The sequence below is a fragment of the Podarcis tiliguerta genome, assembly GCF_965153285.1.
Source record: "Podarcis tiliguerta genome assembly, chromosome: 6".
Classification (NCBI taxonomy): domain Eukaryota; kingdom Metazoa; phylum Chordata; class Lepidosauria; order Squamata; family Lacertidae; genus Podarcis; species Podarcis tiliguerta.
In genome coordinates, this window is record NC_139539.1 from 72,692,437 (window position 1) to 72,720,075 (window position 27,639).

At 42.5% G+C, this 27,639-nt stretch overlaps 1 protein-coding gene across 5 annotated transcripts in view; it reads left to right on the top strand.

Moving 5' to 3' along the window:
• The window catches only part of DPYD (dihydropyrimidine dehydrogenase), a 498,994-nt gene that overhangs the window by 304,480 nt on the left and 166,875 nt on the right, over positions 1-27,639 (top strand). For all 5 annotated transcript variants that reach the window (XR_014512316.1, XM_083444838.1, XM_083444836.1 and 2 more), the window contains one exon: positions 21,393-21,557. Coding sequence is in view for 4 of the 5 variants with exons in the window: in XM_083444838.1 (XP_083300964.1) it covers positions 21,393-21,557 (165 nt within the window). In the remaining variant the exon portion in view is untranslated. The remainder of the gene's footprint in view (positions 1-21,392; positions 21,558-27,639) is intronic.

Genomic DNA, 27,639 nt, shown 5'->3' on the forward strand with positions numbered 1-27,639 from the left:
TCTCGGTCCTGATTTGAATTTCTTAGATGGGTCCAATCTGTGGAGCTTACTTAAAAGTGAGTGTGTCTAAAATTGCAGAGGAAGGAAAAAGATATACCAATTCATATGTACAGCAGGAGCAGCTAATGTTTTCCAGGGAACTATATTGGGGCCATCCAGAAAAAGTATACTTGTATACTCATGTGTGGGACTCTAACCATTATTGCTAAATTGGCAACCATTTTTAGACTCATCTTGATTGCAAGAATTACTACAAAGTCATGCACCTTGCTGCCATACATTAACTTGACATAATTCTGTGAAGAAAACATTGACAGTGCTGGAGCACATGTGCCCAAACATGATTACAGTGAACAGAAACTATATATCTATATCTGCCTTTCTATAGACACAAGACATGCAACAGTTGCATAAAATGAGAATAAAAGTAAAACAACAGTATATGCTCAGATAAACATTTCTGAATATATGAACCACAGGGTTCTGTATACAGGTGAAACTCAAAAAAATAGAATATTGTGGAAAAGTTCATTTATTTCGGTAATTCAACTTAAAAGGTAAAACTAATATATGAGATAGACTCATGACATGCAAAGTGAGATATATCAAGCCTTTATTTGTTATAATTGTGATGTTTATAGCATACAGCTGATGAAAACCCCCAAATTAACAATCTCAGAAAATTAGAATATTAAATGAAATCAGCAAAACGAGGACTGCAAACAGAGCAATATTGGACCTCTGAGAAGTAGAAGCATACACATGTACTCAGTAGTTGGTTTGGGCTCCTTTTGCATCAATTACTGCCTCAGTGCGGCGTGGCATGGATGCTATCAGCCTGTGGCACTGCTGAGGTGTTATGGAAGACCAGGAAGCTTCAATATCAGCCTTCAGCTCTTCTGCATTGCTTGGTCTCATGTCTCTCATCTTTCTCTTGGCAGTGCCCCATAGATTCTCTATGGGGTTCAGGTCAGGTGGGTTTGCTGGCTAATCAAGCACAGTAATCCCATGGGCATTGAACCAGGTTTTGGTACTTTTGGCAGTGTGGGCAGGTGCCAAAGTCCTGCTGGAAAATGAAATCAGCATCCCCATAAAGCTCGTCTGTGGAAGGAAGCATGAAGTGCTCCAAAATCTCTTGGTAGATGGCTGCATTGACCCTGGACTTAATGAAGCCCAGTGGACCAACACCAGCTGATGACATGGCTCCCCAAATCAACACAGACTGTGGAAACTTCACATTGGACTTCAAGCATCTGGCATTGTGTGCCTCCCCATTCTTCCTCCAGATTCTGGGTCCTTGGTTTCCAAATGAGATGCAAAAGCTGCTCTCATCAGAAAAGAGATTTGGGGAGCCATGTGCTTGATTTATAAGATCTACTTTATAATTTGATTATAGGACATCCAGAAAGTATAAAACAATGCAGCCACATAAGAACACGAATCATTCCCAAAATATAATTATAAAGGAGCCTCTTACATTTGCACCTTAAGTATGTAAACAAACTCAATGAGATATGTGACCTTGCTTTTGCTGGGTAATTTCATTTATATTAGGTCTAATTTGAGACAAACAATTTCATCTCCTAATCAACACAAAGAAGTCTTTCTCTTTTCTGATACTGATGACATACTATACTACAGTGAAATGTTTAAATGTTCCATTGTTTGCCCTTGCATCTTCCTGCCACGCTTGCCACCCTCTCCTGCCACACCAGAGTGGTGCAATGCACCCCTTGAGAACCACTGGCACAAGATGTCTCCATCCAGAATCCTCTCTACAGAAAGTGACCTCCTTCTGTCTTTTTGTTGTTACTAAGATGTCGTTATGCTCCTGATTTTTGTGTTAATATGAAATCAGAGTGAGGCTGTGTTTTCTTGCTCAGAGCATAGTACCAACCAGAATAAGGACCAAACTGGAGTACATTTTTTATGTTTCAGTTTTACTCTTGGAATGTACAGCAGCTTTGATGGGGATTGGGAAGTTTCACCAGAACCATTGTGTGGAGGGGAAAGCTTAACTCCCTCTCCCTCTGTGCAGTGGTCTTGATTCGCATTAGGGGGATGAGGACATCACTGCTTTTTTAAAACAACAGCAGCAGTCAGACACATTGAAGGAATCATTTAATGTATTATGTAGCCTGGATCTGAACATCATGCTGATGGCAGTTTTTCATCTGCTAATGGTGCACAATCTTTGCATAGTGTGGCCCTCCAAAATGTGGCTGAACTGCAGCTCCACTGGGCCTAGGAAACATTAAGGACTGCCTAATCCCTTATATCCCTGTCCTATCACATAAATCTTTAGGGGAATCACTGTTAGTTTGTTCATATGCACAGCTTGGATCCACCAAGAGCTATGTGTTTAGGATTGTGGGCCAAATTTTATGGAATGCCCTCTCCCTGCTGAACTTCTAGCCCCTGCTGAATTTTTGATTTTATTATTTTTAACTGATTTTTGCTTCCTTATATTATGTCTAAATCATAGAATCATAGACATAAGGGACCACAAGCGTCATCTAATCCAACCCCATGCAATGCAGTAATCTTTTTGTCCAACATGGGGCTTGAACTCACATCCCTAAGATTGTGAGTCTCATGTTCTACCAACTGAGCTATGCCTTGTTATCTGCTTAGAGTTAACTGTAGTTAAGCAGCATGTAAGTTTTGAACAGCTAACTAGATAGTAAAAACACAGAGATTCGTGATATTGTGGGGGCAGTGCAATCACGATCCTTTTGCAGCTATTTGGATCTTATTGATCACACAAGTAACAGAGAGCACAGCCATTCTCTTCCTCCAGTGTATGCATGTTTGTGGATCATGAAAAAATAATCCTATCACTTGGTGGTTGTTGTTTTTTTCCCTTTTTTAAAAAAAATCTCCAGGTGTTTTTTGTGCGAGGTCTTGGATACTAAGGCGCATTTATAAAATCAGGGAAATGAAGAATTAACATGAATCTAATTTTGCAATCTAAAGCATGATTGAAATGTGTACTTGCATTAGCCTTGGTAGATGACTGCATTTAAGAGTCTGCATTTCACTATGGTGTTTTCGTCTGCCGTAGTTTCCCATTATTATTTTTTTAAAAAAACCTCAATAAAAGATAATTAATTTTTTTAAGTAGGACTTGCTTCTGCATAGATGTGCACTGTGAGGCTTGCTTTTTGAAAGCCAGCGCAATCAAAACATAAGCATGGTGCAGTGTTTCCATGTATTAAATACTAATAGGTGCATTGTGGGTTGGCCATGCCGAAGATTAATCTAGGAAAAGCTACAATGTTAACAGAAGCAGCTGCTTGCAAATTGGTTTCAATAGTTGGTTCCATTTAGGTCTCAAATAAGTTTTCACTTTGTTTAAAAAGAAACTGGGCTATTTTAATCCCCGCTCCCTCCCCTTAGGAGAGTTTAATGGGGCTGGTTTTTCTAACAGCAATCCGGAGGAAAATATTGTAATGATGGATCACAATTTGAATTACAAAATAGCCTCTAGGAACAGCTCTAAATACATTGATTATGTGGCTATCCTAAGAGACAACAGTAATTAAAATTATGCCACAGATTGGATCAAGACATGTTAATATTTAATTAGGCAATAAGTGAGTCTTGAACAGGTGTCCATTGTTGTTAAGGGCTTTACTAGTGTGTGGGTAAATTCTGCCTTAAGCAAAGAGTCGCCTCTTTGATTGTGCGCAAGTGTGAATGTTGATGCTTAATTGGCAAGCAGCGCAGCCGTGATCTTTGAATGTATGTGTGGGCCTGGTATTGTTTTAACGCTTCCTCTCTCCTTCATATAGTGTTGCGGCTCACGGTCTTTCTTCCTGTGCTTACACTTTTTGAGCTTCTGCATCTTAGTGACCCTTAGGGAACTACCCAGACTCAGCAGTCTTTGTGCAGCAGTAGGACTATGGCCATATCTGCAAGGCTGTTGTGCCTGGCAGCCAGGTGGGGAGCAAGCAGGACTCCTCTTCCCTGGAAAGCCCTATTTCCGGGAACTGCCAGTGGGGATCATACCAGTGCAGGAACACCAACTCTAGTGGTGGAGGTTTTGTCAGCCCCCTCAATATTCCTTATCAGGGGGCTCACCCTCCCAAACATTGAGGAGGCAGAGGAGGCTGAACTGTCTAGTAAGGTTGCACCAGCCTTTGCAGCATCTCCCAACACTTCTGCTAGGCCCGCATGGCCTTGGAAGACGTGTGTGACATCACATGCTGTGTGGTGCGTATCATGTCGCACACAGACGTGCCATGCACCGCCCGCCCCCCCAATCTTGGGGGCAGCTCGGCACCTGGGCACCAGTGGCACTTCCACTCACATGTTTGGCCGGGGGAAAGGGCAGCTCTCGGCCATCGGGATCAACTCGAGTTTCACTCTGTAAGCAGGAGGTCAGTGGAGGTTGGCAGGGATGGGAGGAATAAACCTCCATCAAACTGATTCCCCCCGCTCTCCAGTCAGGTGCCAAGGAGGATCGCTCTGGCAGCTGCAAAGTCCACAGTTCAAACCTCACCATTCCACCAGTGGGAGAGATGAGAAGCAGGACACGTTCGATCAACTTTTCCAAAAGTCTATCTCCATCAGTCCACCTCCCACCCCTGATCTGTTTCTGTGCCACCTGGTCATTATAAGAATTACTGTGTAGGAAATGGTCCTCGAGTTTGCTTTTATGCCTTTTCCCTCCATGTCTCTTTTCTCTTGTTTCCATATGCTCTTGTTGCTTTTAGGATGCAAGCAAGCTCCTTTGGGCATGGGTGGAGAACTAGCTGTGTGTGGTTCTTCAAAGGCTGACCATAGATTTCTGCTCCAGAACAGTGACACACACACAGAGAGAGAGAAAGAGAGAGAGAGCGCATCAAAACAGCACGTGTTTCTCTTATTGTTAAAGCACTATTAAACCAATTCGAATGAGGACTGATTGCACTGGTTGTGCAGGAGTCTTCCCTTAGTGCCACAAGCACAATAAACATTTAATGGTGGTAGAAAGGCCACAGTTGGTAACTGATTAAGATTGAGGAGTTGTCAGAGGATTTCAAGAGCAGTCATTAGTGTTATAGCACCTTGTTTTAATGCGAATACATAACACTGTCGATGTCTCTCAGGTTGTTTTTCAAAGTTCTGCATTTTCCCTGCCTGACGTTTGCTATCAATAATAATTGGCTTCCTGCAATTTGTCTGTCTGAGCTTAAGCAGTAATATGAAACACAGGCCATTCATATTAGTAGGTTTTTTGTTTGTTTTTTTGGCTGGGCTTTCTTGTTTCTCCCCCCCCCCTTCCAAGCTAAACTTTCTATAAGAATGATTTAACCCCTGTCAAGTGAGTCAAATCCATATTTCAAATAGTTTTCTGTTTAATGTTATTGTAAATCAAAGGCATAATGAATTCTCTGTAATTAGTTCCTCCTACCTTGTTTTCTGCAAATGGACATCCTGGCAGGCAGCTAAGGCTGCAAATCCTGCTTAGTTATGCTTGCATGAGACCCGTGGAAATGGCTGGGATTTCAGTGCAATTTAACTTTATGTAGATTTAAAGCATGGCATTACACATGCCAATGTTGCCAATGCCTCACAATAGATTTGGGCATTATTTCTGGTTTATATCTTCATTTGTAGAGGTAACCAGCCAGATTCAACCTTTGTCTTCATCATGGCTTTGATGCTAGTTGAAATGGTAGCCAGTAGCTATGATGGTAAGACTGGGATTGTGCAGGTGGCATTGGCTGTTGTTGTTTTTCTTCACTTCTTTTTGGACTATTGTCATAAGGTACGGAAAGTTTGGATATCTAGGCTCCCTACAAAAGTTGTGGCATTTCCAAAATTACCAGTCTTATCAGTGGCTGCTGGGGTGTTTAGTAGGTGGCATCTCTACGTCCCCCTTGCCCAAAAACACAAACCCCCCCACTCCTTTTAGAGTTTAATAATTATGTCATAAGATATGCAGATGATACAACCTGTATCTGTTGAGGAAGTGTCTATGTGATTTCAGAGTATCCAATCTGACCAAAGTTGTTGGGGTTTAGCTCCTTTCCAAATCTCTGAAAAGGGGGTGATGTGGACTATTTATTACAGTGGTACCTCAGGTTAAGTACTTAATTCGTTCCTGAGGTCCGTTCTTAACCTGAAACTGTTCTTAACCTGAAGTACCACTTTAGCTAATGGGGCCTCCTGCTGCCGCCGTGCCGCCAAAAGCACAATTTCTGTTCTCATCCTGAAGCAAAGTTCTTAACCCGAGGTACTATTTCTGGGTTAGTGGAGTCTGTAACCTGAAGCGTATGTAACCCGAGGTACCACTGTACGTCATAAGACACACTTCGTAGAAACCACCTTCCTGGGTGGTAAAACATTGGCTGCTTTAAAATGGCGCCAATTCCAGATCATACCATTTATTATTCTCCAGGCCATAACAATTGCCATTGTACTAAACTGAAACCATGCAACATCGATGCTGAAGTTAGGAACCATCTCGGCAATAAAGTCAATGCAAATAATTATATCTTGGCTTCAGGAATAAATACTTTTGTGTATCTTTATATTTTATCACATTAAAAACTGGGGGGTGGGGGATAACAGACCACCCTCAGGAAACTCCAGCACAAACTCTGTGCCTCCCTTCAACACCAAATCACACCACAGGCCTTGTCCACACCAGAGCATAATCTGGGTTACAAAGCTGCTTGTTTTCTTGTTAATTCAGCATGGTCCACATGATGTCCACAGCATACATTCCTCACCTCCCCCCCCCCTCGAATTTGAATTTCCCTGATTCAGAGATAATCCAATAAGTGGTGAAAACAGTGACCCCAAACCACTGCATTTTGGGCTGTGGAAACTTTGAATTTTCTTCTTCTTTGGATGGAACAACCTTCGCTTTAGCTTCTGCTCTTCCCATTGTTTCTTGCTCCATTCTCTTATTTTCTTGCAGTCCTTACATCTGGCAGCCTCCCCCTAGTTGTGAGCACTCCCTTGACTCATTAGGCATCAGGTGATACAAGCAGCCAGTAGGGTTGCAGCTGATCCTATAACTCTTACATCTGATCCACCCGCTAGCTCTGCTCTGTCTCTTCATTCTCAGATGAACAGCTCTTATAGTGTTCAGCCCTTGCGCACTGCCTGTCTGAATAGTTGCTTGCTTCTTATCTCATTTGTGGAAAACCAGCCCTGACAGCAGGCCACGGTCAGCTGTATTGGCTTTGCAAATAAATAACAGAAGCAAAGCTTTTGACGAAATGTAAGCAAGAGCTCAGGGACGTGGGTGGTGCTGTGGGTTAAAGCCTCAGCACCTAGGGCTTGCCGATTGAAAGGTCGGCGGTTCGAATCCCCGCGGCGGGGTGCGCTCCCGTTGTTCGGTCCCAGCGCCTGCCAACCTAGCAGTTCGAAAGCACTCCCGGGTGCAAGTAGATAAATAGGGACCGCTTACTAGCGGGAAGGTAAACGGCGTTTCTGTGTGTGGCTCTGGCTCGCCAGAGCAGCGATGTCACGCTGGCCACGTGACCCGGAAGTGTCTTCGGACAGCGCTGGCCCCCGGCCTCTTGAGTGAGATGGGCGCACAACCCTAGAGTCTGGCAAGACTGGCCCGTACGGGCAGGGGTACCTTTACCTTTACCTTTAAGCAAGAGCTCACTAGCCATTCTGGCTCTCTCTAAAATGATTCAGCAATGTAAAGCTAAAAGACGAATTCAGATATGGATAAACTGGTTGGCGGCCCTCTTTGGTAATCAAGCATGCCCGACACACTCAGCTAGCAGCCAGGAAGTCTATGGAAGGAAATATGTTTGCATACCCTCCAAGTGCCCCTATTTTCCAGGGACAGTCCTGGAATTACAGAAGCTGTCTTGGTTTCTGATTTGATCCCAGAATGTCCCGCTTTTCCTTTTTCCTCCCCTCCCGTCTTTGAGAACAATTAAAAGTGGTGTGTCTGTGTGTGTCTGTGTGTATGCTGTTTATACTGAAGATACAATTCCTGCACCAAATGAAGGAAATGTTGAAGCAGGCATACAAAGCCCTTCCTATGATTTTGAAGGAAAATGTCACCAATCCACTATAAATTCTTCAATTGCAATGCTTCAGCAGCCGGCCATTTTTTAGGAAACACATGAAATGTTTATTCCTTTATAGTAAATGGAGCCTTACACTGTCTACTGAGGAGTAAGTCCCACTGTATTCAATGGGGCTTACTCCCAGTTAACTCCCAGTCTTACACTGCAATCCTAAGCATTTTCACTCAGGTCCTCCCACTGAGGACTTACTGTCTGGCATGTTCCTGATTATTCTCACAGATAATGATATTATCATTATCGTTATTATAGCCCACCTTTTATTGTTGGCAGGGACTCAAGGCAGCTTACGGCTAAAATTTCATTTCATTCCATTTATCTGTTGAAGGTGTTGTAATTGGCTCAATGTGACCAATGTAGTTGTGTGTATGACATATAAATGTGTGGCGAGATCAAAAGCAGGAGAAGCTTCCTGATGTAGAATCGAATGTCCCTATTTTCATTGGACAAATACAGTGGTACCTTGGGTTAAGTACTTAATTCGTTCCAGAGGTCCGTACTTAACCTGAAACTGTTCTTAACCTGAAGCACCACTTTAGCTAATGGGATATCCACTGCTGCCTGGCCGCCGGAGCACAATTTCTGTTCTCATCCTGAAGCATAGTTCTTAACCCGGGGTACTATTTCTGGGTTAGTGGAGTCTGTAACCTGAAGCGTATGTAACCCGAGGTACCACTGCAAAGGCTATGCTGCTTTATTCTCTGTCATCTCCAGGTAAAGTTAGGAAGGTCTCCTTCCTTAAACCATGGAGAGTCATTTCCAGCCAGGGTAGACAATCCCGTGACTGATGGACTACTGATCTGAGTCTGCATAAGCAAAGTGCAGCTCTGATGGAAATTATTATTAGTAGTAGTAGTAGTAGTAGTAAAGATTTAAAAAAGGTAAAAGTAAAGGATCCCTGGATGGTTAAGTCCAGTCTAAGGCGGCTGTGGGGTTGCGGCGCTCATCTCACTTTCAGGCCGAGGGAGCCGGCATTTGTCCACAGACAGCTTTCCAGGTCATGTGGCCAGCATGACTAAACTGCTTCTGGTGCAACAGAACACCATGATGGAAACCAGAGCACATGGAAACACCGTTTACCTTCCCACCACAGCAGGACTGGCATGCTTTTGAACTGCTAGGTTGGCAGGAGCCGGGACAGAGCAAGGGAACTCACCCCGTCGCAGGAATTCGAACCGCCAACCTTCCAATCAGAGGGTCAGCGGTTTAGACCACAGCGCCACCCGCATCCCTTTACCATAAGTTTCAGGGCGGTTCACAGCACAAAGTTACAATATGCAAAGCACAAAATACATAATAAAAATAACCAAATATAATCAAAAGACACACTAATAAATAATACATCCCCCAACCAAAGCCCATAAACAATACTCCAGCCCACAAATACAAAAATCTAAATTAACATACAACATTTAACAGCAATTTAAAACAACTCCACCTTCCAAATAAAACAACATTCACCCAAGTTCAAACCCCATCTCCATTAACACAAGGGGGCTGGCCTACACCCTCGTTCCATCCCCAAAGTAGCACCACCAAAGGGATGAGGCAGTGAAGATTGCATCAGACTTTATGACATCCATGCACTTGATGATTGTACTTGTTGTTGTTGTTTAGTCGTGTCCGACTCTTCATGACCCCATGGACCAGAGCACACCAGGCACTCCTGTCTTCCACTGCCTCCCACAGTTTGGTCAAACTCATGTTCGTAGCTTCGAGAACACTGTCCAACCATCTCGTCCTCTGTCATCCCCTTCTCCTTGTGCCCTCCATCTTTCCCAACATCAGGGTCTTTTCCAGGGAGTCTTCTCTTCTCATGAGGTGGCCAAAGTATTGGAGCCTCAGCTTCAGGATCTCTCCTTCCAGTGAGCACTCAGGGCTGATTTCCTTCAGAATGGATAGGTTTGATCTTCTTGCAGTCCATGGGACTCTCAAGAGTCTCCTCCAGCAGCATAAATCAAAAGCATCAATTCTTCAGCGATCAACCTTCTTTATGGTCCAGCTCTCACTTCCATATATCACTACTGGGAAAACTAGCTTTAACTATACGGACCTTTGTCATCAAGGTGATGTCTCTGCTTTTTATTGTACTAGTTGCACTGTACTAGTTGATTGTACTAGTTGCACTAAATTCTCTAAGGTTCTGTCCCACAACAGCTCTAAACCAGCCTTACCCAACCCGGTGTCCCCGGCTGATATTTTGGGCTACACCTGCCCTCAGTCCCAGCCAGCATAGCCAATGGTCCTGGTTTATGGGAGTTTAATTGTATTATTCATATAGTTTGGAAATATTGTCATGAATATAATGAAATATTTGGCTGCACAAATATTCTCGGTCAGTTTTTCAGGTGCTGTGTGGATGGTCGTATAAGGTTTTCTTACTAGCTATACTTGAGTGGCAGGTGGCGCTGTGGCTAAACCACATAGCCTAAGGCTTGCCGATCAGAAGGTTGGCGGTTTGAATCCCTGCAACGGGGTGAGCTCCTGTTGTTCGGTCCCTGCTCCTGCCAACCTAGGAGTTCGAAAACACGTCAAAGTGCAAGTAGATAAATAGGTACCGCTCCTGTGGGAAGGTAAATGGCGTTTCTGTGCGCTGCTCTGGTTTGCCAGAAGCGGCTTAGTCATGCTGGCCACATGACCCGGAAGCTGTATGTTGGCTCCCTCGGCCATGACTGGACCTAATGGTCAGGGGTCCCTTTACCTTTACCTTTATACTTGAGCGGAGCCAGGAGTTTCTGGTGCCTCTTCCATCCTTACTGGAGAGAGACAATAAAGTTTTCATCTAACTTCCAGGATGGTGTGTCCTCTAAGCCTCCCATGACAGATGTCCTTCACTTTCCTTTCTCTCCCCCTCCCTTCCCCCATATTTCCCCCCTCAGTGGAAAATTTCATAAAGCAGCACAGAGTTTGGAATTGCTCTGCAAAGCACCTATTGTTCAAAGTCTAATTTTAACCTTGTCATACAGATTACTTTTTGTATTCTGTTGAATGTGATATGTCGTAATTGTTTGTCAAGGCTAAGTGGTGTAGGACATAATAGCTTCTTAAAATAATGTTTTTGTAATGGCAGAAGAAGCATTCTAAAGGTCTGGAAAAATGCTGTCAAATACAGATGTCAGAAATGCACAAGAGTTTCAATCCCCCCCCCCCCCAGTGTTTATTTGTATTAAATGCTTCTGGAAGCAATCGAGATGCTGAACTTTTTTAAGAGCATTAGAAGCAAAAGTAGCTGTTTTATTTAAAATATCAGCACAATACTTGGGAAAAAAAGAAAAACATTTTTCTTGAGGCTTCGTGTTTACTCTAAATTTGCTTTGAGGTTTACTTGCTTGCTGTGTTTTTATTACAATAAACAGTGCATGGGTGACTGTCTTACACAAAGACAATTGATCTTATGTATCTAACCCGTTGTCTACTTTGACTGGCAATGACTCACCAGGATCCGAGGCAGGAGTCATTCCAAGGCTTCTTTCTTGGTTTCTGGCATGATCCTTCCTAAAGAGTGATTCATGAACATCTCAGTCTCCTCCAATATTTACTCACAGTGCTGCAGTTGTTTTATTTTGCACGTACCTATGGGACCGCCTCTCCTTGTATGCCCCGCAGAGGACCTTAAGGTCCACAAATGACAACCTTTTGGAGGTCCCAGGTCACAAGGTGGATAGATTGGTCTCAGCTATGGCCAGGGCCATTTCAGTACTGTCCCCGACTTGGTGGAACGCTCTGTCACAAGAGACCAGGGCCATGCAGGACTTGAAATCTTTCCGCAGGGCCTGCAAGACAGTCTGACCCTTATGTTTCCCTCCCCTTATGGTTTTGATCTATGGGCTACTTTTAAAATGAGGCTGCATTTTAAATTGCATTTTAACCTGTATTTTAAAATGGTGTTTTTCCCCCTATTATTTTTTACTGTAATTTTACTGGTGTTAGCTGCCCTGAGCCTGGCTCTGGGCGGGGAATAAATAAATTATTATTATTATTATTATTATTATTATTATTATTATTATTATTATTATTAAGCCTGTGTTCCATTTTGTTGTCCACTTATGCGGAAATACATCTGTTTTTAAATGTATATTTTCTTTTAACTTGGGACACAGTAGATAATGGATATTTCAGCCATCAACTGATATTTACAAATCAATTACCTCCCCTGTGTGTTCTTTTTCAAAGTTAATGAGTTTCCAGAGAGGTTGCCCTCTTAGACTTTTGCAGCAAAAACAAGGAGCCTGGTGGCATCTTAAGACAAAGTCAGTAAGTTGGCTAATGGTCCACCACAAAATTATCATTCTCTGCAAACCTAAACATGCCAGCTCAGTCAAGAATAATCAGTTGGCTGCGGGGGAGGAACGGAATTTAAAATTTAATTTTCATTTTTAAAAGAAGATTCAGGGTGGTCAAAAAGAAAAAAGAAAAATAAGGAGCCTAATTATCCTGCTCTCTCCTCCCTTACTTGCCTTTTCACCTTTCTTCCACCCTCCTCTATTGTAATTTCTGCTTTTGTAGTCTCCCCCTTTCCTCCCATCTACTGATTTCTCCTCCTAGCTGCATATGGTTCTGTGCATTTTCCCAGTTTGCAAATTTACCCCCAACCCCATCACTGCTTTCTAATGTCACCATCACTCTTCAGGCTCCCCTTGCTTCGTCCTCTCACCACATAGAAACAGGAGCCTGTGCTGTGGCTTCTGGAAATATTCTGTGCAAGCCCAGGCATAGAATCATAGAATAGAATCATAGAATCATAGAGTTGGAAGAGACCACAAGGGCCATCGAGTCCAACCCCCTGCCAAGCAGGAAACACCATCAGAGCACTCCTGACATATGGTTGTCAAGCCTCTGCTTAAAGACCTCCAAAGAAGGAGACTCCACCACACTCCTTGGCAGCAAATTCCACTGTCGAACAGCTCTTACTGTCAGGAAGTTCTTCCTAATGTTTAGGTGGAATCTTCTTTCTTGTAGTTTGGATCCATTGCTCCGTGTCTGCTTCTCTGGAGCAGCAGAAAACAACCTTTCTCCCTCCTCTATATGACATCCTTTTATATATTTGAACATGGCTATCATATCACCCCTTAATCTCCTTTCTCCAGGCTAAACATGCCCAGCTCCCTTAGCCGTTCCTCATAAGGCATCGTTTAAAGATGAACGTGCAGTATGTGATCACATCATTTCTCTACCTCTTCTGCTATGCTGCTGGGAGTTAAGCCATGGTTTGGCTTAGCGTTATGTCCAAATGAGGGTTTGTGGTTCGTCTCTCCAAACAAACCACCGACAGTAAGTCAGAAACAAACCTTGGTTACAGCTGGTGGATTATTGAAAAGAAATAAACCAGGCACAGGCAACCTCAGCCCTCCAGATGTTTTGGGACTACAACTCCCATGATCCCTAGCTAACAGGACCAGTAGTCAGGGGTGATGGGAATTGTAGTCCCCAAACATCTGGAGGACCGAGGTTGCCTATGCCTGAAATAAACCATGAGTCTGGGTTCATACATAATGCCATGACAGACCATGACTTAATTTCCAGCAATATGGCATCAGGAGAAGTAGGGGAGGAACAAAGTACACAGTTTAACTATGGTTTAATGCAGCATGCAAAACAGGTCGGCATTTTTTCCATATGGTTACCTCACACAAGAGGGATAAAGAGAATTTGCTACGACTTCTGACTTGTATGAGTTTGTTCTGTTAGATTAAGACTCCTTTATGTGTGCTGAGTTGGGGAAGCCACATTTCTATTAAAGTTTGTTTTTGTAACATGAAAACAACAATGAATAAAAGCCTAACATTATTTTATTCAGATACTGGGACTTCCTTTTTAATTATGACACAAGCTCTAGGGACGCCCACTGAAGGAACAAGCAAATTATCCAAGCTAAATGAACAGTTGTACCATTCCCCACAGAGTGGTGGATTTAGTTTCTCTCACAAGTATACGTGAGCAATCCTGGGATGATACTGAAATATTGATTAAGTGCTTTCTTTAGCTGCGCTTCTCCCTGACTGGGCAGAAAGAGGGTCATCTTTATGAAAGGCACAGAGGATTTGAAATTTGCATGACCATCTATCTATTTTGCCTTTTATACCCACAATATCCTGTGTCTTCTCTCATAATGTCTTACTTCTGTCTTACACGCTCTGCATTTATTTTCACATCCAGCTTGCTGGATCAGGCCAGTGGCCCATCTAGTCCAGCATTCTCACAATGACCACCCAGATGCTTATGGGAAACCCTCAAGCAGCACCTTAGCACAAAAGCACTCTCCCCTTGAGTGGTTTCCAGAAACTGGTACCAAGAAGCATCACTGCCTCTGACCATGGAGGCAGAATATAGCCACCATGGCTAGTAGCCTTATCCACTACGGACCTCTGCAATCCTCTTTTAAAACCAGCCAAGCGGCAGCTAGACTGGTGACTGGGAGCAGCCGCCGAGACCACATAACACCGATCTTGAAAGGCCTACATTGGCTCCCAGTACGTTTCCGAGCACAATTCAAAGTGTTGGTGTTGACTTTTAAAGCCCTAAACGGCCTCAGTCCAGTATACCTGAAGGAGCGTCTCCACCTCCATCGTTCTGCCCGGACGCTGAGGTCCAGCTCCAAGGGCCTTCTGGCGGTTCCCTCGCTGCGAGAAGTGAAGTTGCAGGGAACCAGGCAGAGGGCCTTCTCGGTAGTGGCGCCCGCCCTGTGGAACGCCCTCCCTTCAGATGTGAAGGCAATAAACAACTATTTTACTTTTTAAAAACAACTGAAGGCAGCCCTGTTTAGAGAAGTTTTTAATGTATGATGCTGTATTGTTTTTAATATTTGGTTGGAAGCCACCCAGAGTGGCTGGGGAAACCCAGCCAGATGGGTGGGATAGAAATAATATATTATTATTATTATTATTATTATTATTATTATTATTATTCTGCAGTGGAGAATCTTCTATTCAAGGAGGCGCCCATCACAGCTAAGGATGACTTGAGCTTTTTAATCAAGCGGTTTCCCACTGCACAAGTTACAGACAAACACAAGAAAGTAGGTGTGAGTCACACCATGACTAGATCACCATGAAGTCAGTTGCACACAAGTCCCTTTGAAATAAATGTGCAAAGGGAGTCGTGACTTAACAGAAACCCCATTGATTCCAATGGGAATAAAGTGCAAATGACTTCAATTTGGATCTAACCCAGTGCTCCAAAATAAAGCATCTGTGGATTGTGGATTTCGATCACAAATTCGGTAATGTATTCTGTTAAGAACATGAAGTCTGTTCTTGCACGCTACAACTGAGTGCCTGTTCAAACTTTACCTACAATTATGTTTTACGGAGACATGAAAGTCACCCCCCCCCGCCCCCCAGAATAGTTTCGTAAGACATCCCTGTGGAATTGTTCACAATAAGGCCATTGTGACTGTCTTTCTCCCAGTGCTGACATTTAGTAAGAAGTAACCACTGTTACACTCTGGAACTTACTTCAAAGCACCTAAAAAGCACTCTAGATGAGGAAAGGTCATATAAATTAACTTCTGAAAAAGACATAATGTGATCACTTTGTTTAAACCTTTACATCATCTATAATGAAGGGAAACTGACAAAGGTCACAGAGTTCACTAAATACAACAATTTCATATTCCAAAGTTAACAAAAGATCTGCCTTAAGCATTTAATTCTGTCTCATTAACGTTCCTCCCCATTGTAGAGGTGCACTTTCTACATGGAAGCAGTGACAGCCACCAAGTTGGTTGTAGGCTTCCTGGATTTTGTATTATTTTCTTCTTCTTCTTCTTCTTCTTCTTCTTCTTCTTCTTCTTCTTCTTCTTCTTCTTCTTCTTCTTCTTCTTCTTCTTCTTCATCTAAGGGGATACTCTTGGCTAGTTTATTTCAGATTTCTGACTTCATTTTCCCTCAGTTTTTTTTTTATTCACTGGTGACTTCTGTGAACTTTTATCACAGTCTCTCCTTGAACAGAAATGCGAGATCCTTAATTCTAGTTTGGTTCATCTGGATGTTTGCTATATCTGTGCCATCCTAGCTGAGTTGCAATTTAATCTGACAATTTACCTGAGAGCTTAACAGAATATATGAAACTGACTTAGACACACATGGAGGATCTGAAGAGGACATTGAATGTGCTCATATTGGCTTGGGTCCAATAAATACCTGAGCAGTGTGAGCAGAAAAGTACTTACTGTACGCTGGCTCAAGGGCCCCCGCACTTATTTATCTCAGTTTTCCTGTAGTTCTACAGCTCTCTCTTCCCCCCCCCCCCCATTCCCTAAGGTCCCTTGACCCTCAGGAGTGACCTTCAATGGGTGCAGGCAAGAGGAGCTCGGAAAACCTGATTGAGAGAGTGGAATTCTGCCATCTCTGTCTCTGGATATGACCCAATGTGCCAAAGTATATAGTCTCTGTGGCAACTGGAATCTGTGGCCAGGATCCAAGGAAACACGAAATTTGTTCCTTGCGCCAATACACCTTTTTGTTGTTGTTGTTGGCATCCATTTGTCTCAAGAGACAATGGAGCACACCTTCAGAGACAAAGTCAAACTGCTGCATTAGCAGCATCAAAGTGACCTCCCCAGGGCACAAGCAAGCCTGGGCAGTGTGTATTGAGGTCCTGGGCTACTCAGGTGACAAGACCCCCCCCCCCCCTCAGCCTCACTGATGTGGTCCAGAGTGCCTTTGGACTCAAATAAATTCAGGTGTCCAGCCAGATATTGTAATCTGGAGAAGAATGAGGTTTTATGCTTAAATGGCTTGTCCACAAACAGATAGGATTGGGCTGGTCAATAAATAAACGGTGGGTGGGTGGGTGGGTCTGGGTGTGTAAGAGAGACAGAGAGAGAGAAAAAAAAGATTGATTCTTTACAGAAGTCAATACTGTCATTTTGAGACATAGTTTTGCATGTGTGTCCTGGCTCACTTTTGCTCTTGCATGTTTGATTTTAAGTATGCAGAAGGTTTACAGGAATCATACACACTGTGATACAAAGTGCATTTTGAATGTAGTTGGCCATTAAAGACATTAAATCTGCAGTAAGATAAATGATGAAGAAAGGTTACATATCTATATATTTAGGGTTGTAGCATTTCTTTGTTGGCTAACTTGTTGGGTTACAATTTATCTGAATTCCACTTCTACTCCATTTGTTGACAAATAGGGTCATGTGACTCTGAAAACAAAATCAGGTACCATGTAGCAGACAAAGTGATGTGATTGATTTGACACATGATGCTGTGATGTCACTGAACAACCACAAACAAAATCCTTTGGAGCCCCAGTAAATCAGATACCATGTCATAGTGAGTAAATAAGAGAGAGAGAAAGAAATTTCAAATGCAGTGGTAACAAACATTATCTCAAACTGGGAAAGGAGCCTGAAGCAACAATTAAGGAGGGGAAAATGTGAGCATTAACAGTGCAGCCCTCTAACCTGTGCCAATAAATATATTTTGTGTTTCAATTTATTCAGTTCCATTTTCCACAATCCATTTGGAAAAGTAACAATATTTAAGGAGGCCCTCAAGAGTAGATTGCAATTGAGGAAATGTATAATGTGAGAAAGATGCAATAAAATTAGTTCTTTGTAAAATTATCCATGTTGAAGACCTTCATTTGTCTACAGACATTTGTAATGCAAAGCAGCTGTTTTCCCCGTACCTGAACCACTGCAAAATAAGTTTAAGATGATTTAGTCTAATTCATTTATATTAGAGTGCAGTGAATTCTTACCTTATTTGTTACCAGTGTGTGTGTGTGTGTGATTCACCACAAGCATATGTATGATTTATTTATTTACTTTGTAAAAACATTTTCCCTTCTAAATAATTGTGGAAAATGGGGCCTAAAAAGCAATGTGCTTCCAGGCTGGCATTTGTCCTAGTCTCTTTTGCCTCTGAGAGTCCAAACATTGCAAAGCTCCTTTCCAGGCAAGATGTGATGAGTTTTGCTGAAGACTCGGTAGACTTTGAATCGTTTCAATTAACCTGTGTGGATGATTGGGGGGGGGGGGGGACACTTCCAGATGACCTGTTTATTGAGTGTTCATCCCAATTAGACAATGTTGGCTATTCTGATTTGTTTGTAGGCAGGTTAGATGTTGCTGCATCAAAGCGAATGTCATCCCACACTTTCCAGGACTTTTCCCCCTCACTTTCCCTATCACAAAAAGTCCATGTTTTGGGGGAGGTGGGTTTCTTACGGCAGGGCTTTCAACCAATTATATTTGTGGAATTTGAATTCTCCAGTATATAGTTGAATCCCACTTGAAAATTATAACAGGGGTCTCCTGGCAACTCTCAGCAGCCATAGCAAACTGCAGTTCCCAGGCTTCTCTGGGGGAATCCATGGCTGTTTAAAGCATTATGGCAAACGGTGGAACCTCACACTTATTTTGAGTAAGCGCAACACATTGTCCTGAGTGTGAATTGGCTATGTGATAGCTTTACATAGCCAATCTATCCTTCCCTTGGGGATGGAACTGTACGAGGTGATCCATAGGTTTATTCCCATCACTGTGATCTTAAAATACAGTGGTGCCTCGCAAGACGAAATTAATTCGTTCTGTGAGTTTTTTCGTCTTGTGAATTTTTCGTCTTGCGAAGCACGGTTTCCCATAGGAAATGCATTGACGGTTTCCCATAGGAATGCATTGACGGTTTTAAGAAAAAGGCGCAAGACGTTTTCGTCTTGCGAAGCAAGCCCATAGGGAAATTTGTCTTGCGAAGCAACTCAAAAAACGAAAAACTCTTTCGTCTTGCGAGGCATTTGTCTTGCGAGGTACCACTGTATCTATACAGTATATAAAACTACACAAGCTTCATTGCTCATAGCCCAAGGAGATCACAATCCACAATTAAAATAAGAGAGAAAACAGATCCTCGGTTACAAGAAAGAAAAGACAAAAATCGATCAACAAAATTTATGGCAGTTTACAAGGAGGAATGCTGCAACATTATCAACCCTACAGGTTAGAAACAAATTAAAGAGGATCAAAAGCCGTATATATTTCAGACATTATACCTAAATATTTAAGGGTTGGGTTTGTTTGGTTTTTTGAAAAGAAGTTGTCTGTGATGTTTAATGTCAAACAAAATGATCAGAAGCACAGGAGAATCCCACCGCCCAATTGATTTTGATGAAATAACAAGACACTTTGTGAGTATAACTGCTGAAAGAAACTAAGGGAAAGGGAAAGGTAGCGTAGGTAGATCATTAATGAAAATTAATAAAGCTGACAACAGGACTGCATTTCTTTGTGTATCATAATGTCCACATCTTCAGAGGCTGCTGGAAAATTAACTGAAAACTTTATTGACTTGCAGTGCCTTGGGATGTAAGGAGAATATACGACAGGAAAAGTTCTAACTGCTATTATCCTTTCCCCAGTTACCATTGAAATGTCAGCAGTGCTGATTAACCACTGCACATTAATTGGCATGCTTTCTCTATATGCGAATGTACATATTTGTACATTCACACCATTTCTCGCCATTTATTTTATAATAAATAGTCCAAACAGAAAAACAAATAGAAATCACTAGACATTTACATACAATATGAAGCAAGTCCCTTTATCCTCTGCAACGGTAGCATTTGGCAGATTCAGGAATAAATAATCATTTGTGGTGAGGGTATGCCTTATCAAACATATGCAGATCAGCACTAATTAATGCTAATTAAGGTTTCCTGTCTATCTAGTTGGAAAAACGTCCAAATGTTATGAAATCAGTTAGTATGCCTATTACCCTAATTGTTTTATATGGGATGGATCTTAATTAAAATATGTAAATTGACCTTAATTGCTATATACTAATGGGGGTTCATGTTATCTCTCCAGAAGTGACAAGATGGTGAGTAGGGGTACTTAACCAAATAATTCTATGAAATCCTTAACTAAATGGCCTTTACCCAAAAAAATCATTTTTTTATTATAAATTGCCAAAAGAACTTATTTACATACAGCATTTTTTTTTCTAATTTAAGTGTCTTAAAAACACATACACGCATATATAGGTAGGGAGAGAAAAAAATGAAAAAGAAGCTTAATTTTGCTTTCCTCCACAGGATGAAGATTTCCTTATAATCTGAAGTGATCTGATCTGATCTGAAGTGGTTTGATTATAGCATATTATAATATTGGACTCTTAATATTGTCCATATCATTCACTCTGAGTGCCTAGTGGTTGCTGAGCTCTCTGGCTAGGGTTAGACTCGCTGAAATAAAAGAATGTTTGTTTATTGAAATGAAAATGCTCAAGTTTGCCTGGAGGTTCATTCATTTATGCTCTCTCTCTTTCTCTTTCTCTTTCTCTTTCTCTTTCTCTCTTTCAGTTCTATATAAGGTATTTCACTTCTCATTGTGTTAACACATTGGTGTGGTCCCCGGCCCACATCTAGCTTTGCAACTTTTCGGAATGTATGGCCAATAGACAGCATTGTCTGTGTCCCCATCTTCAGACATTCAAAGGATAGGTGGGAATTGCCTCTATCTGTGTATTATTGTTATCACTAAATTTAATAAGTCTCTGCACAACAACAACAACAGAGCATTGAGCTGATATCATCATGTCACATACAGTGGTACCTCTGGTTACATACTTAATTCGTTCTGGAGGTCCGTTCTTAACCTGAAACTGTTCTTAACCTGAGGCACCACTTTACCTAATGGGGCCTCCCGCTGCTGCCGCGCCGCCACTGCACAATTTCTGTTCTCATCCTGAAACAAAGTTCGTAACCCGAGGTAATATTTCTGGGTTAGCGGAGTCTGTAACCTGAAGCATATGTAACCTGTATTATTAAAACATTAATGGTCAATGTAGGCTTTCCACAAACACGTTTGCGAAATTGATGGGAGAAATTTGCTATCTACTTCCCTATGAAAAGAAAGGTGACCAGGTTCTTATATCAAAGGTGTCTCTCTTTACAACACCTATTGCGATCCCTCTAAGCCCAGTTAGTTGCTCTGAAATAGCCACATCCCATATATGGTTGAACCCAGCCTCAAAGTGGTAGCTCAGTTTGTCTGTGTCTTTAACACCATCCATGGCCTACTAGGCCAACTGCTTTCTGCATCACTCCTTTTACCCAGAATCCATTTCTCTCCCTGCCCCTTCTCTGCTGTCTTCCTTGCATGTGTCAGATTCCTCTTATACATCGCACAGCACCTGGCAAAACAGTAATGCCATGGCTGCATTTTCGCTGTAAGATTAACAGTCATCTGTTCAGATATACGTGGCAGACTATCCTCTATCAGGACATTTCTACATTTTTTCCAAAACCATTTTTTTTCTGCACTACTGTGGATGATATCTTCTTGTTGTTGTTTAACTTATTTCCCCCCCCCCCCTCTCATTGTGTTAATAGGACATTGTGACAAATGTTTCTCCGAGAATAGTACGTGGCGTTACCTCAGGCCCCATCTATGGTCCAGGCCAAGGCTCTTTCCTGAACATTGAGCTCATCAGTGAGAAAACGGCAGCCTACTGGTGTAAAAGTGTCTCTGAGCTGAAGATGGACTTCCCTGACAAAGTAAGTTGAGCTTTGATGCAAAGGAAGTTCCCATAGGGGCTGGAGAAGAGGAGTGAAGGTCTAGTCTGAGAGATAGGTGCTTATGGTGCATACGGTGGTACCTCAGGTTACAGACGCTTCAGGTTACGGACGCTTCAGGTTATAGACTCTGCTAACCCAGAAATAGTACCTTGGGTTAAGAATTTTGCTTCAGGATGAGAACAGAAATCGTGCAGTGGCAGTGTGGCAGCAGCGGGAGGCCCCATTAGCTAAAGTGGTGCTTCAGGTTAAGAACAGTTTCAGGTTAAGGAGGGACCTCTGGAATGAATTAAGTTCTTAACCCGAGGTACCACTGTATATTCATCCTGTTTTCACATCTTGTAAATGGGTTCTGCAGGGTTTTGTGGTTCAGGAACCTGCAAAACTTGTTTAACTAGAGGCTAAAACAGGACAAGAGAAATGTGTTTATGCCATGGACTGCTTGCTTAAAAAACTATTTTCTTCTCCAGTTCTGTGTGCAAATACATTGTTTGTACAACAGCAAACAGTAATGCATGTAATGTAGTTGAATGTAGCCATGCATTCAGTTACAAACTATCCTTATTGTAACGGTAAATTTATCACTAAATGAGGATAGATTTTTGCAGCCTGAGTAGAAATCTCTTGGTGCTTATAATAAAAATGCTCTGTGTAATTAGGGCTTTTAGGAAGTTTTTTGTTCATATCCCTGAAAAAAGCATATAATACTTGATAGGGTGTGCATTTTATTTATTTATTTACTTAGACAATACTCAGAAAGGTTTTTTTCCCCTTTCCTAAATGAACTTAATGAGCAAGTGAATGCTCAAATGAGAGAAAAAGCAGAGATGAGTGTAGAAAAGAATATCAACTAGTGATTACAGTAAAGTAAATTATTGTGTTATGGTAAATATTAAAAACAGAAGGAAATTTGATATATAATTGCCTTTGCATTGTAATAGAGGCAGTTTAAACAGTAGGTTCCAAAATCATCATGCTAAGAACTAAGCCTTTGTCACTATCAAAGCAGTTGACAGTGCTTTGAATTGATGTTTGGTACAAAAGGAATTGTATTCAGATTACTCAAAATATAGCTGCATTAACTCTTATGATTCACATGGCCCTGACGGGAGTTGAGCTGAACAATATAATTTGCAAGGGGCTGTTGCTAATTTTCAGATGGGATTCAATTGCACACCAGCAAATGCAGGTTGCACAATTAAAGTGGACTTGATACAACAAGCTCACGCCTTTAAAAAGCCATTTTAGTGGATAAAGAAAGTGATAGGAAATGCACTGGGAAGTGTGAGATAACAGCTGTTTGACGTGATTTCAGAGAACCTCTCCACTAGGGAATGGATGCATCTGTCACTTTCGGTTTCTTTCAGTTTCTGATTCCAACAATGGCGTAGCGTGGGGGGTGCAGGGGGGGCCGGCCGCACCGGGCGCAACATCTGGAAGGCACGCGCTCGCACTCACAGCTCTCTGCCCCTACCTGGCTCACTCATTCACTCTCACTGCAGTGCTGGCTGTGCGAATCTGATCCGAGCTGCCGGGTCGCCGCCCACTGTGGAGGGGAGGGTGCCAGGTGTGCGGTGCGGTGCGGAGAGAGAGCAAGGGACTATCTGGGGGAGGGACAGTGCAGCGGGGGGGGGGGGCAAATTACTTGCCTTGCCCCGGGTGCTGACAACCCACGCTACGCCACTGGATTCCAATTTTAAATTCAGTCCTCCACATTTCAGCCACAATTAGCATTTAGGGAGAAAAAAACCTCACGGAAATTTGTCAGAATCTTAGTGAGAACAAGCGAAAGAGTAAGTCAGGATACTCACTGTGGTGACTGTCTGGAGTCTAGTTGCTTTTATCTTCTCCTAAGATACTCAAGAATGATATTATTTGGTTCTCCAGAGCATGCAGCATAGGAAATATGGCCTTGCATTGACCATGTACAGTGGTACCTCGGGTTACAGGCACTTCCGGTTACAGACTCCACTAACCCAGAAATAGTACCTCGGGTTAAGAACTTTGCTTCAGGATGAGAACAGGATGAGTATGGTGGCAGCACGGCAGCAGCGGGAGGCCCCATTAGCTAAAGTGGTACCTCGGGTTAAGAACAGTTTCAAGTTAAGAATGGGCCTTCGGGACGAATTAAGTTCTTAACCCGAGGTACCACTGTATTCCATACATAGAGAGACATCACAACTGAACAGGAGGCAGCTGAAAATCCCAAGGCCTAGTTAAAAATAATAATTATTTATTTATACCACGCTGATCTGGCTGGGTTTTCCAACATAACAACAACAACAACAACAAATAATAATAATGCAACAAAACATCAAACATTAAAAACTTGCCTGAACCTGGCCGCCTTCAGATGCTTTCTAAAAGTCAGATAGTTGTTTATTTCCTTGACATCTGATGGGAGGACATTCCACAGGGAAGGCTCCACTACCGAGAAGGCCCTCTGCCTGGTTCCCTGCAACCTCACTCCTCGCAGTGAGGCAACCACCAGAAGGCCCTCAGAGCTGGACCTCAGTGTTGGGGCTGAATAATGGAGGTGGAGACGCTCCTTCAGGTATACTGGGCCGAGGCATATAGTTAAGCATGAGCAGAGCTTGCTCACTAGGGCTGCAATTGAACAAAGCACAACACTTTCGACTTTCAGGTGAAATCATCAGCTAGAGCAAGGGTGGTGAGTGGATGCAGTGCCCCCTTCCACTGGTGTAGTTCTGTCACCTTCAGTAGGATTGCACAAATGTAAGCAGTCAGTGAATTGGCTCATAATGTCAGTCAATCAATTTTGATGTGCCGGTGTCTGCCAGACCGTCATTGTAATGAATGGAGCACAAGAAAGGGCTTTAGAAGATTGACTATTAATAAAGACATCCACAATGAATACAGCTTTAAAAAAATATCATTGAAAGTGAGTGACAAGTTTCCCTGAGTGTACATAAGCACTTAGTGACCCTTATTCAGTATTTGACAGTGCATGTCGTGGCATTTTAATGGAACATTTGATAAATTAAGCTGTCCTGGAAACAGGGATTTCCTTAGCCAAACAGAACTCTTGAGTAAAGTATATTAGTGATGTTTGACTGACAATTAAATCCTTTCACCATTGGTTCAGGAAATATATTTATTGTCAGTAAATAATGACTTGCTAAGCAAACTAAAAAACGTACCACAAGCGCTAAACATTATTAAAAATAAATAAATAGACTGGATAAACACTGGTACAGGATTGTAGACTTTGGTCACACATAATTTGAGCTGTGGGTTGCCATCACATTTCTGACTACTTCTATACCCCCCTAAGGTGTACATGAAGGGAGACTTAGTTGTCTAGCAATACATGTCTGTCTAGAATAGCCACCAAGTGGATTTATTTATTTGCATATATCACCGATCTAAAGGCAAAAAGACTGTGGTGAACAATGTAAAATCAACAATATTCATTTTTCAAAAATAATTTTATTATGAATAGTAAAGGTAAAGGTAAAGGTACCCCTGCCCGTACGGGCCAGTCGTGTCTGACTCTAGGGTTGTGCGCCCATCTCACTTAAGAGGCCAGGGGCCACCACTGTCCGGAGACACTTCCGGGTCACGTGGCCAGCGTGACAAAGCTGCATCTGGCGAGCCAGCGCAGCACACGGAAACGCCGTTTACCTTCCCGCCAGTAAACGGTCCCTATTTATCTGCTTGCACCCGGGGGTGCTTTCGAACTGCTAGGTTGGCAGGCGCTGGGACCGAGCAATGGGAGCGCACCCCGCCGCGGGGATTCGAACCGCCGACCTTTCGATCGGCAAGCCCTAGGCGCTGAGGCTTTTACCCACAGCGCCACCCGCGTTCCTCATTATGAATAGTACAATGAGCTAAAAGCAATTGGGGGGGGGGAGAGAAAAAGAATACATAAAACATTTTAAAAGGTTGAGGAAAAAACAATAATGCTACAGTAAATTATAATTAAGATTGCAGAACTACATAACATGTATGTAAATGGATAAACTTACTGTTTCCCTCAAATGTCCATTGATTCATGGGCCATGGTGGCTTCAGTAAGTATGTTCCAAATATCATTAAATTTGTCCATGCATAATCTCCGTCTGAAAGCGATCCATTAATGGGTTGCAAGGGCTGTTGTGTCATCTATCCATTGATCGAAAGAGGGCATATTTTGGTCCTTCCAGTGTATCTAATGATACAGTAACATTACATTCATAAAACAAATGCAAAGTGTGTTAATCTGGTGAACTGATTTGTGATGGATGCATCAAGATGGTTGGATCACCCCTCAGGGAAAGCCTGGGTGAAAAGGGGACCTTGAAGTGGGCACCTAAATGCCAATACTGTAGTCCGAAGGGCAGATGTCACCACACTAAAAGGCTCTGACATTAGTGGCCATAAGACAAACTTTGGGAACCAATGGCACCACTAAGAAGGTCTCTTGCAAGGACTGAAGTGGCAGGAGGCGATCTGGTCCCAAGTTGCTCAGGGCTCTATAAACCAAAAACGAGAACTTAGACTTGACTGGTAGCGTATTGGTAGCTGGCATAACTCTTTCAGCACATAGATAGATAGAGCACACCTTGCTGCTGCATTCTGCACTTGCTGTAGCTTCTGGGCCACTGTTAAAGGTTGCCCCACACAAAGCACATTGCAATAATCCAATTAATACAATGATGAGTGGGGCGGTTTTGGGCATGGTAATTGTAACTATCGTATTGAGAACCTGGGGATGCGGGTGGCGCTGTGGGTTAAATCCTAGGACTTGCCGATCAGAAGGCTGGCGGTTCGAATCCCTGAGGCGGGCTGAGCTCCCCTTGCTCGGTCCCTGCTCCTGCCAACCTAGCAGTTTGAAAGCACGTCAAAGTGCAAGTAGATAAATAAGTACTGCTCCGGCGGGAAGATAAACAGCGTTTCCGTGAACTGCTCTGGTTCACCAGAACTGGCTTAGTCATGCTGGCCACATGACCCGGAAGCTGTACGCCGGCTCCCTCGGCCAACAAAGCGAGATGAGCACTGCAACCCCAGAGTCGGTCACGACTTGACCTAATGGTCAGGGGTTCCTTTACCCTTTAGCTATTGACAACCTAGACCTACAGGCCAAGTTTAATATCACCTTTCTCCAGTGAGCTCTGTGAGAGAATTAGGAACTACTGGAATTACTAAAAATTTGCCTAATTACAGTTCCTACAATTCACTGTTGTGACTTTCCCCAGAGAAAGTGGTATAATGTAGATATTCTTCTTGTCATGTAAATATTCCTTTTCAGGAACCTGTGTGTGTATATGTGTATTTTGTGTGTGTATTTTGTGTGTTTGTGTGTGTGTGTGAGAGAGAGAGAGAGAGAGAGAGAAAGAGAGAAAGCGTATATATGAAATTACAGAACTACTATGAAAAATATATATTTATGGTGCCTATCAAAAACCCTTTTGTCTTCCATACTCTTTATAACTGGGGACTGATATCTAAAATCAACACTTTATTGAGCTATATTTTCATAGCCAAACTATAATATCCTGTCCAGTCTGATGGAATCACAGGTGTTCATTTTATATGAGATGTTTAGGTTCTCGAGCGAAGAACCTTGAAGCTGGAAAGGAAGTGTGCACTATCTTGAAATGACGAGAGTGTCTAAGCAAATGTGTAGATGAATGTCTGGAGTTGTGTTTCTCTCTCTATTTTTTTTTAGAAAGAAGGCCACAAACTACACCTGTAAAGTATCAGTTTGCACTCCTGAATGAGCCACTCTGCCTTATTGACTGGCTGTGATTCATTAGCAGGAAGATGCATTACAATTTATTGGCATGAAACACTGTGATTTGAGATCACAGGAAGTACAACATTGCTCACACCAGAAAGGGTGTTCCCTGGGCAGAAATGCATATAGGATACACACTGTATTTTTTTCTAAGGCAGGGAGGAAATTATGTCAAGGGCTTGTGTGCGAGAGAAGTAGGGGCTCCACTTCCCAAGTATTTTGTGGATTTACCTTCAGTTGTGCAGAATGGCCATCTTTCTCTCCACCCCATGCCTTTGTGTTGCTGAAATAGCTTTTTATGAAATATGCGATAGTCAATGGTAC